We start from the raw sequence: 11,540 nt of genomic DNA, 5'->3' as shown, positions 1-11,540 counted from the left end.
AACACCAGTTGAAACTGAACCAGTAACTGAGCCATCCACTCCATCTGAATCAGTGATTGCTACTGAAGCTGTCACTGAACCACCCACTCCATCTGAATCAATGGTTACTTCTGAAGCTGTCACTGAACCAGGAACTGCTTCTGAAACGCCACTTGAAACTGAACCAGTGACTGAAACACCCACTCCATCTGAATCAATGGTTACTTCTGAATCAGTCACTGAGCCGTCCACTCCATCTGAATCAATTGTTACTTCTGTATTAGTCAGTGACCCAAGAATCGCATCTGAAACAACAGTTGATACTGAATCAATAACAGGGCCATCCACTCCATCTGAATCAGTGGTTACTTCTGAACCAGTGACTGAACCACCCACTCCATCTGAATCAATGGTTACTTCAGAACCATTCACTGAACCACCCACTCCATCTGAATCAGTGGTTACTTCTGAAGCTGTCACTGAACCATCCACTCAAACTGAATCAATGGTTACTTCAGAACCAGGCACTCAACCACCAACTCCATCTGAATCAATGATTACTTCTGTACCAGTCAGTGAACCAACAACCACATCTGAAACACCGGTTGAAACTGAAACAGTTACTGAGCAAACCAGTCCATCTGAATCAATGGCTACTTCAGAATCAGTCATTGAACCATCCACTCCATCTGAATCAGTGGTTACTTCTGAAGCTGTCACTGAACCATCCACTCCATCTGAATCAATGGTTACTTCTGTACCAGTCACTGAACCAACAACCGCATCGGAAACACCAGTTGAAACTGAACCAGTAATTGAGCCATCCACTCCATCTGAATCAGTGGTTACGTCTGAAGCTGTCACTCAACAATCCACTCCATCTGAATCAGTGGTTACTTCTGAACCAGTGACGGAACCATCCACTCCATCTGAATCAGCGGTTACTACTGAAGTCGTCACTGAACCATCCACTCCATCTGAATCAGTGGTTACTTCTGAAGCTGTCACTGAACCATCCACTACACCTGAATCAATGGTTACTTCAGGACTATTAACTGAACCATCCACCCTATCTGAATTAGGGGTTACTTCTGAACCAGTCACTGATTCATCTACTCCATCTGAATCAATGGTTACTTCAGAATCAGTCACTGAACCAACAACCACATCTGAAACACCAGTTGAAACTGAACCAGTCACTGAGACATCCACTTCATCTGAATCAGTGGTTACTTCTGAAGCTGTCACTGAATCAAGAACCGCTTCTAAAACGCCACTTCAAACTGAACCAGCCAGTGAACCATCCACTCTATCTGAATCAATGGTTACCTCAGAACCAGTCACTGAACCAACAATTGCATCTGAAACACCAGTTGATACTGAACCAGTAACTGAGCCACCAACTCCACCTGAATCAGAGTTTACTTCTGAACCAGTGACTGAACCATCCACTTCATCAGAATCAATGGTTATTTCAGAACCATTCACTGAACCACCCACTCCATCTGAATCAATGGTTACTTCTGAAGCTGTCACTCAACCATCCACTCCATCTGAATCAGTGGTTACTTCTGAAGCAGTCACTGAACCACCCACTCCATCTGAATCAATGGTTACTTCTGAAGCAGTCACTGAACCCTCCACTCCATCTGAATCAGTGGTTACTTCTGAAGCTGTCACTGAACCATCCACTCCACCTGAATCAATGGTTACTTCAGAACCAGGCACTGAACCATCCACTCCACTTGAATCAATGGTTACTTCAGAACCAGGCACTGAACAATCCACTCCACCTGAATCAATGGTTACTTCTGTACCAGTCACTGAACCATCCACTCCATCTGAATCAGTGGTTACATCTGAAGCTGTCACTGAACCATCCACTCCACCTGAAACAATGGTTACTTCAGAACCAGGCACTGAACCATCCACTCCATCTGAATCAATGGTTACTTCAGAACCAGGCACTGAACCATCCACTCCACCTGAATCAATTGTTACTTCTTTACCAGTCAGTGAACCAACAATCGCATCTGATACACCAGTTGATACTGAACCAGTAACTGAGCCCTCCACTCCATCTGAATTAGTGGTTACTTCTAAATCAGTCACTGAACCATCCACTCCATCTGAATCAGAGTTTACTTCTGAACCAGTGACTGAACCATCCACTCCATCAGAATCAATGGTTACTTCAGAACCATTCAATGAACCACCCACTCCATCTGAATCAATGGTTACTTCTGAAGCTGTCACTGAACCATCCACTCCATCTGAATCAGTGGTTACTTCTGAAGCTGTCAATGAACCATCCACTCCACCTGAATCAATTGTTACTTCAGAACCAGGCACTCAACCACCAACTCCATCTGAATCAGTGATTATTTCAGAACCAATCACTGAACTATCCACTCCATCTGAATCAATGGTTACTTCAGAACCAGTCATTGAACCATCCACTCCAACTGAATCAGTGGTTACTTCTGAAGTTGTCACTGAACCATCCACTCCACCTGAATCAATTGTTACTTCTTTACCAGTCAGTGAACCAACAACCACATCTGAAACACCGGTTGAAACTGAACCAGTTACTGAGCCAACCAGTCCATCTGAATCAATGGTAACTTCAGAACCAGTCATTGAACCATCCACTCCAACTGAATCAGTGGTTACTTCTGAAGCTGTCACTGAACCATCCACTCCACCTGAATCAATGGTTACTTCAGAACCAGGCACTGAATCATCCACTCCACCTGAATCAATGGTTACTTCAGAACCAATCACTGAACTATCCACTCCATCTGAATCAATGGTTACTTCTGTACCAGTGACTGAACCCTCAACTCCATCTGAATCAGTGGTTACTTCTGAAGCTGTCACTGAACCATCTACTCCACCTGAATCAATGGTTACTTCAGAAACAGGCACTGAACCATCCACTCCATCTGAATCAGTGGTTACTTCTGAAGTTGTCACTGAGCCATCCACTCCACCTGAATCAGTGGTTACTTCTGAAGTTGTCACTGAACCATCCACTCCACCTGAATCAATCGTTACTTCAGAACCAGGCACTGAACCACCAACTCCATCTGAATCAGTGATTACTTCAGAACCAATAACTGAACTATCCACTCCATCTGAATCAATGGTTACTTCAGAACCAGTCATTGAACCATCCACTCCAACTGAATCAGTGGTTACTTCTGAACCAGTGACTGAACCATCCACTCCATCAGAATCAATGGTTACTTCTGAAGCTGTCACTCAACCACCAACTCCATCTGAATCAGTGATTACTTCAGAACCAATCACTGAACTATCCACTCCATCTGAATCAATGGTTACTTCAGAACCAGTCATTGAACGATCCACTCCAACTGAATCAGTGGTTACTTCTGAAGTTGTCACTGAACCATCCACTCCACCTGAATCAATTGTTACTTCTTTACCAGTCAGTGAACCAACAACCACATCTGAAACACCGGTTGAAACTGAACCAGTTACTGAGCAAACCAGTCCATCTGAATCAATGGTAACTTTAGAACCAGTCATTGAACCATCCACTCCAACTGAATCAGTGGTTACTTCTGAAGGTGTCACTCAACCATCCACTCCACCTGAATCAATCGTTACTTCAGAACCAGGCACTGAACCACCAACTCCATCTGAATCAGTGATTACTTCAGAACCAATCACTGAACCATCCACTCCACCTGAATCAGTGGTTACTTCTGAAGCTGTCACTGAATCATCCACTCCATCTGAATCAGTGGTTACTTCTGAAGCAGTCACTGAACCAACCACTCCATCTGAATCAATGGTTACTTCTGTACCAGTCACTGAACCCTCCACTCCATCTGAATCAGTGGTTACTTCTGAAGCTGTCACTGAACCATCCACTCCATCTGAATCAATTGTTACTTCAGAACCAGGCACTGAACCACCAACTCCATCTGAATCAGTGATTACTTCAGAACCAATCACTGAACTATCCACTCCATCTGAATCAATGGTTACTTCAGAACCAGTCATTGAACCATCCACTCCAACTGAATCAGTGGTTACTTCTGAACCAGTGACTGAACCATCCACTCCATCAGAATCAATGGTTACTTCTGAAGCTGTCACTCAACCACCAACTCCATCTGAATCAGTGATTACTTCAGAACCAATCACTGAACTATCCACTCCATCTGAATCAATGGTTACTTCAGAACCAGTCATTGAACCATCCACTCCAACTGAATCAGTGGTTACTTCTGAAGTTGTCACTGAACCATCCACTCCACCTGAATCAATTGTTACTTCTTTACCAGTCAGTGAACCAACAACCACATCTGAAACACCGGTTGAAACTGAACCAGTTACTGAGCAAACCAGTCCATCTGAATCAATGGTAACTTCAGAACCAGTCATTGAACCATCCACTCCAACTGAATCAGTGGTTACTTCTGAAGGTGTCACTCAACCATCCACTCCACCTGAATCAATCGTTACTTCAGAACCAGGCACTGAACCACCAACTCCATCTGAATCAGTGATTACTTCAGAACCAATCACTGAACCATCCACTCCACCTGAATCAGTGGTTACTTCTGAAGCTGTCACTGAATCATCCACTCCATCTGAATCAGTGGTTACTTCTGAAGCAGTCACTGAACCAACCACTCCATCTGAATCAATGGTTACTTCTGTACCAGTCACTGAACCCTCCACTCCATCTGAATCAGTGGTTACTTCTGAAGCTGTCACTGAACCATCCACTCCATCTGAATCAATTGTTACTTCAGAACCAGGCACTGAACCACCAACTCCATCTGAATCAGTGATTACTTCAGAACCAATCACTGAACCATCCACTCCATCTGAATCAATGGTTACTTCAGAACCAGTCATTGAACCATCCACTCCACCTGAATCAGTGGTTACTTCTGAAGTTGTCACTGAACCATCCACTCCACCTGAATCAATTGTTACTTCTTTACCAGGCACTGAACAATCCACTCCACCTGAATCAGTGGTTACTTCTGAAGCTGTCACTGAACCATCCACTCCACCTGAATCAATGGTTACTTCAGAACCAGGCACTGAACCATCCACTCCACCTGAATCAATGGTTACTTCAGAACCAGGCACTGAACCATCCACTCCATCTGAATCAGTGGTTACATCTGAAGCTGTCACTGAACCATCCACTCCATCTGAATCAGTGGTTACTTCTGAAGCTGTCACTGAACCATCCACTCCACCTGAATCAATCGTTACTTCAGAACCAGGCACTGAACCACCAACTCCATCTGAATCAGTGATTACTTCAGAACCAATCACTGAACTATCCACTCCATCTGAATCAATGGTTACTTCAGAACCAGTCATTGAACCATCCACTCCAACTGAATCAGTGGTTACTTCTGAAGTTGTCACTGAACCATCCACTCCACCTGAATCAATTGTTACTTCTTTACCAGTCAGTGAACCAACAACCACATCTGAAACACCGGTTGAAACTGAACCAGTTACTGAGCAAACCAGTCCATCTGAATCAATGGTAACTTCAGAACCAGTCATTGAACCATCCACTCCAACTGAATCAGTGGTTACTTCTGAAGGTGTCACTCACCCATCCACTCCACCTGAATCAATCGTTACTTCAGAACCAGGCACTGAACCACCAACTCCATCTGAATCAGTGATTACTTCAGAACCAATCAGTGAACCATCCACTCCACCTGAATCAGTGGTTACTTCTGAAGCTGTCACTGAATCATCCACTCCATCTGAATCAGTGGTTACTTCTGAAGCAGTCACTGAACCAACCACTCCATCTGAATCAATGGTTACTTCTGTACCAGTCACTGAACCCTCCACTCCATCTGAATCAGTGGTTACTTCTGAAGCTGTCACTGAACCATCCACTCCATCTGAATCTATTGTTACTTCAGAACCAGGCACAGAACCACCAACTCCATCTGAATCAGTGATTACTTCAGAACCAATCACTGAACCATCCACTCCATCTGAATCAATGGTTACTTCAGAACCAGTCATTGAACCATCCACTCCACCTGAATCAGTGGTTACTTCTGAAGTTGTCACTGAACCATCCACTCCACCTGAATCAATTGTTACTTCTTTACCAGGCACTGAACAATCCACTCCACCTGAATCAGTGGTTACTTCTGAAGCTGTCACTGAACCATCCACTCCACCTGAATCAATGGTTACTTCAGAACCAGGCACTGAACCATCCACTCCATCTGAATCAATGGTTACTTCAGAACCAGGCACTGAACCATCCAATCCATCTGAATCAGTGGTTACATCTGAAGCTGTCACTGAACCATCCACTCCACCTGAATCAATGGTTACTTCAGAACCAGGCACTGAACAATCCACTCCACCTGAATCAATGGTTACTTCAGAACCAGGCACTGAACCATCCACTCCATCTGATTCAGTGGTTACTTCTGAAGCTGTCACTGAACCCTCCACTCCATCTGAATCAGTGGTTACTTCTGAAGTTGTCACTGAACCATCCACTCCATCTGAATCAGTGGTTACTTCTGAAGCTGTCACTGAATCATCCACTCCACCTGAATCAATTGTTACTTCAGAACCAGGCACTCAACCACCAACTCCATCTGAATCAGTGATTACTTCAGAACCAATCACTGAACCATCCACTCCATCTGAATCAATGGTTACTTCTGTACCAGTCACTGAACCACCCACTCCACCTGAATCAATGGTTACTTCTGAAGCTGTCACTGAACCATCCACTCCACCTGAATCAGTGGTTACTTCTGAAGCTGTCACTGAACCATCCACTCCACCTGAATCAATCGTTACTTCAGAACCAGGCACTGAACCACCAACTCCATCTGAATCAGTGATTACTTCAGAACCAATCACTGAACCATCCACTCCATCTGAATCAATGGTTACTTCTGAAGCAGTCACTGAACCCTCCACTCCATCTGAATCAGTGGTTACTTCTGAAGCTGTCACTGAACCATCGACTCCACCAGAATCAATGGTTACTTCAGAACCAGGCACTGAACCATCCACTCCACCTGAATCAATGGTTACTTCAGAACCAATCACTGAACCATCCACTCCATCTGAATCAATGGTTACTTCTGTACCAGTGACTGAACCCTCCACTCCATCTGAATCAGTGGTTACTTCTGAAGCTGTCACTGAACCATCCACTCCACCTGAATCAATGGTTACTTCAGAACCAGGCACTGAACCATCCACTCCATCTGAATCAATGGTTACTTCTGTACCAGTCACTGAACCCTCAACTCCATCTGAATCAGTGGTTACTTCTGAAGCTGTCACTGAACCATCGACTCCACCAGAATCAATGGTTACTTCAGAACCAGGCACTGAACCATCCACTCCACCTGAATCAATGGTTACTTCAGAACCAATCACTGAACCATCCACTCCATCTGAATCAATGGTTACTTCTGTACCAGTGACTGAACCCTCCACTCCATCTGAATCAGTGGTTACTTCAGAACCAGGCACTGAACCATCCACTCCACCTGATTCAATGGTTACTTCAGAACCAGGCACTGAACCATCCACTCCATCTGAATCAATGGTTACTTCTGTACCAGTCACTGAACCCTCAACTCCATCTGAATCAGTGGTTACTTCTGAAGCTGTCACTGAACCATCCACTCCACCTGAATCAATGGTTACTTCAGAACCAGGCACTGAACCATCCACTCCATCTGAATCAATTGTTACTTCAGAACCAGGCACTGAACCACCAACTCCATCTGAATCAGTGATTACTTCAGAACCAATCACTGAACCATCCACTCCATCTGAATCAGTGGTTACTTCAGAACCAGTCATTGAACAATTTACTCCACCTGAATCTGTGGTTACTTCTGAAGTTGTCACTGAGCCATCCACTCCACCTGAATCAATTGTTACTTCTTTACCAGTCAGTGAACCAACAATCGCATCTGAAACACCAGTTGATACTGAACCAGTAACTGAGCCCTCCACTCCATCTGAATTAGTGGTTACTTCTAAATCAGTCACTGAACCATCCACTCCATCTGAATCAGAGTTTACTTCTGAACCAGTGACTGAACCATCCACTCCATCAGAATCAATGGTTACTTCAGAACCATTCACTGAACCACCCACTCCATCTGAATCAATGGTTACTTCTGTACCAGTCACTCAACCATCCACTCCATCTGAATCAGTGGTTACTTCTGAAGCTGTCACTGAACCATCCACTCCACCTGAATCAATCGTTACTTCAGAACCAGGCACTGATCCACCAACTCCATCTGAATCAGTGATTACTTCAGAACCAATAACTGAACTATCCACTCCATCTGAATCAATGGTTACTTCTGAACCAGTCATTGAACAATCCACTCCACCTGAATCAGTGGTTACTTCTGAAGTTGTCACTGAAACATCCACTCCACCTGTATCAATTGTTACTTCTTTACCAGTCAGTGAACCAACAACCACATCTGAAACACCGGTTGAAACTGAACCAGTTACTGAGCAAACCAGTCCATCTGAATCAATTGTAACTTCAGAACCAGTCATTGAACCATCCACTCCACCTGAATCAATCGTTACTTCAGAACCAGGCACTGAACCACCAACTCCATCTGAATCAGTGATTACTTCAGAACCAATCACTGAACCATCTACTCCACCTGAATCAGTGGTTACTTCTGAAGCTGTCACTGAATCATCCACTCCATCTGAATCAATGGTTACTTCTGAAGCAGTCACTGAACCAACCACTCTATCTGAATCAATGGTTACTTCTGTACCAGTCACTGAACCCTCCACTCCATCTGAATCAGTGGTTACTTCTGAAGCTGTCACTGAACCATCCACTCCATCTGAATCAATTGTTACTTCTTTACCAGTCAGTGAACCAACAATCGCATCTGAAACACCAGTTGATACAGAACCAGTAACTGAGCCCTCCACTCCATCTGAATCAGAGTTTACTTCTGAACCAGTGACTGAACCATCCACTCCATCAGAATCAATGGTTATTTCAGAACCATTCACTGAACCACCCACTCCATCTGAATTAATGGTTACTTCTGAAGCTGTCGCTCAACCATCCACTCCATCTGAATCAGTGGTTACTTCTGAAGCAGTCAGTGAACCAACAACCACATCTGAAACACCGGTTGAAACTGAACCAGTTACTGAGCAAACCAGTCCATCTGAATCAATGGTTACTTCAGAACCAGTCATTGAACCATCCACTCCACCTGAATCAGTTTTTACTTCTGAAGCTGTCACTGAACCATCCACTCCATCTGAATCAATTGTTACTTCTGAAGCTGTCACTGAACCATCCACTCCACCTGAATCAATGGTTACTTCAGAACCAGGCACTCAACCATCAACTCCATCTGAATCAATGATTACTTCAGAACCATTCACTGAACCATCCACTCCACCTGAATCAATGGTTACTTCTGTACCAGTCAGTGAACCAACAATCGCATCTGAAACACCAGTTGATACTGAACCAGTAAATGAGCCATCCACTCCATCTGAATCAGTGGTTACTTCTAAATCAGTCACCGAGCCATCCAGTCCATTCGAATCAGAGTCTACTTCTGAACCCGTGACTGAACCATCCACTCCATCTGAATCAATGGTTACTTCTGAATTTGTCACTGAACCACCCACTCCATCTGAATCAATGGTTACTTCTGAAGCTGTCACTGAACCACCCACTCCATCTGAATCAATGGTTACTTCAGAACCAATCACTGAACCATCCACTCCACCTGAATCAATGGTTACTTCTGTACCAGTCCGTGAACCAACAACCACATCTGAAACACCGGTTGAAACTGAACCAGTTACTGAGCAAACCAGTCCATCTGAATCAATGGTTACTTCAGAACCAGTCATTGAACCATCCACTCCACCTGAATCAGTTTTTACTTCTGAAACTGTCACTGAACCATCCACTCCATCTGAATCAATGGTTACTTCTCTACCAGTCAGTGAACCATCCACTCCATCTGAATCAATGGTTACTTCTGAACCAGGCACTGAACCATCCACTCCACCTGAATCAATGGTTACTTCAGAACCAGGCACTGAACCTTCCACTCCATCTGAATCAATGGTTACTTCTGAAGCTGTCACTGAACCACCCACTCCATCTGAATCAATGGTTACTTCTGAAGCTGTCACTGAACCATCCACTCCACCTGAATCAATCGTTACTTCAGAACCAGGCACTCAACCACCAACTCCATCTGAATCAATGATTACTTCAGAACCAATCACTGAACCATCCACTCCACCTGAATCAATGGTTACTTCTGTACCAGTCAGTGAACCAACAACCACATCTGAAACACCGGTTGAAACTGAACCAGTTACTGAGCAAACCAGTCCATCTGAATCAATGGTTACTTCAGAACCAGTCATTGAACCATCCACTCCACCTGAATCAGTTTTTACTTCTGAAACTGTCACTGAACCATCCACTACATCTGAATCAATGGTTACTTCTGTACCAGTCACTGAACCATCCACTCCATCTGAATCAATGGTTACTTCAGAACCAGGCACTGAACCATCCACTCCTTCTGAATCAATGGTTACTTCTGTACCAGTCACTGAACCTTCCACTCCATCTGAATCAGTGGTTACTTCTGAAGCAGGCACTGAACCATCCAGTCCATCTGAATCAATTGTTACTTCTGTACCAGTCAGTGAAACAACAACCACATCTGAAACACCAGTTGAAACTGAACCAGTTACTGAGCAAACCAGTCCATCTGAATCAATGGTTACTTCAGAACAAGTCATTGAACCATCCACTCCACCTGAATCAATGGTTTTTCCTGAACCAGTCATTGAACCATCCACTCCATCTTTATCAGTACTTCCACCGAAATTACCAAAGTCTGGGGAGCCTACATCTAAATTGCCACCTCTTGCGATACTAACAGCGGAACCCACAACTGTACCTAAGTCACCAACATCTATAACAGATTTCCTACACCCCTATGAAATAGGACCAGGAAATAAGTCCCCAACACAGTATTCTGTTCTTCCTCAACCTGATCATGATGTTCCACCTGGACCAGTACTTGAGATACATCCTGCTAGTTTCCCTAACATGCTGCCCAAAAAAGGGCACAAGCTACATAGACCATGGGTAAGGCGCAAGTGTTACAGAGGTTAAATGATGGTGATGATAATGAATATGATCAAGTAAATCAATCACCCTCCAAAATCCTAGAAAGCAAAAATGTCTGATTGTGTTGTGTTATAAAAAATAAATTACAATTTACAATAAAATTGTTTTGTTATCCAATGTAATCGCTTTATCTAACAAAAGTTTTGGAAATGTGAAAGTATAATTCAAAAACACATAACAAACCTTTTTTCCTCTTTCTTTTATTTAAATGTAATTAAATATGGACAAATGGTAGACTACTTAAAATAAAGTATTATCCATATTATTTCAACTCTTTTATAAGTTTTGCTGCTCTGGTTGCTTGATTGAATGATTATTC

At 43.6% G+C, this 11,540-nt stretch overlaps 1 protein-coding gene across 1 annotated transcript; it reads left to right on the top strand.

The window, feature by feature from the left end:
* The first annotated feature begins 8,138 nt into the window (after positions 1-8,138).
* On the top strand, positions 8,139-11,322 carry LOC145423655 (uncharacterized). Its single transcript, XM_080296365.1, has one exon. The coding sequence runs from the start codon at positions 8,165-8,167 to the stop codon at positions 11,204-11,206; it is 3,042 nt and encodes a 1,013-aa protein (XP_080152491.1). The 5' UTR covers positions 8,139-8,164; the 3' UTR covers positions 11,207-11,322.
* The last annotated feature ends 218 nt before the right edge of the window (positions 11,323-11,540 follow it).

This window comes from Astatotilapia calliptera, chromosome 22 (assembly GCF_964374335.1).
Source record: "Astatotilapia calliptera chromosome 22, fAstCal68.1, whole genome shotgun sequence".
Lineage (NCBI taxonomy): Eukaryota > Metazoa > Chordata > Actinopteri > Cichliformes > Cichlidae > Astatotilapia > Astatotilapia calliptera.
This window is presented reverse-complemented; position numbering and strand designations above follow the sequence as displayed.

Bases quoted from the DNA above. Each gene is read 5' to 3' on its own strand.
- LOC145423655 (XM_080296365.1), top strand. From the start codon at position 8,165: ATGGTTACTTCTGTACCAGTCACTCAACCATCCACTCCATCTGAATCA.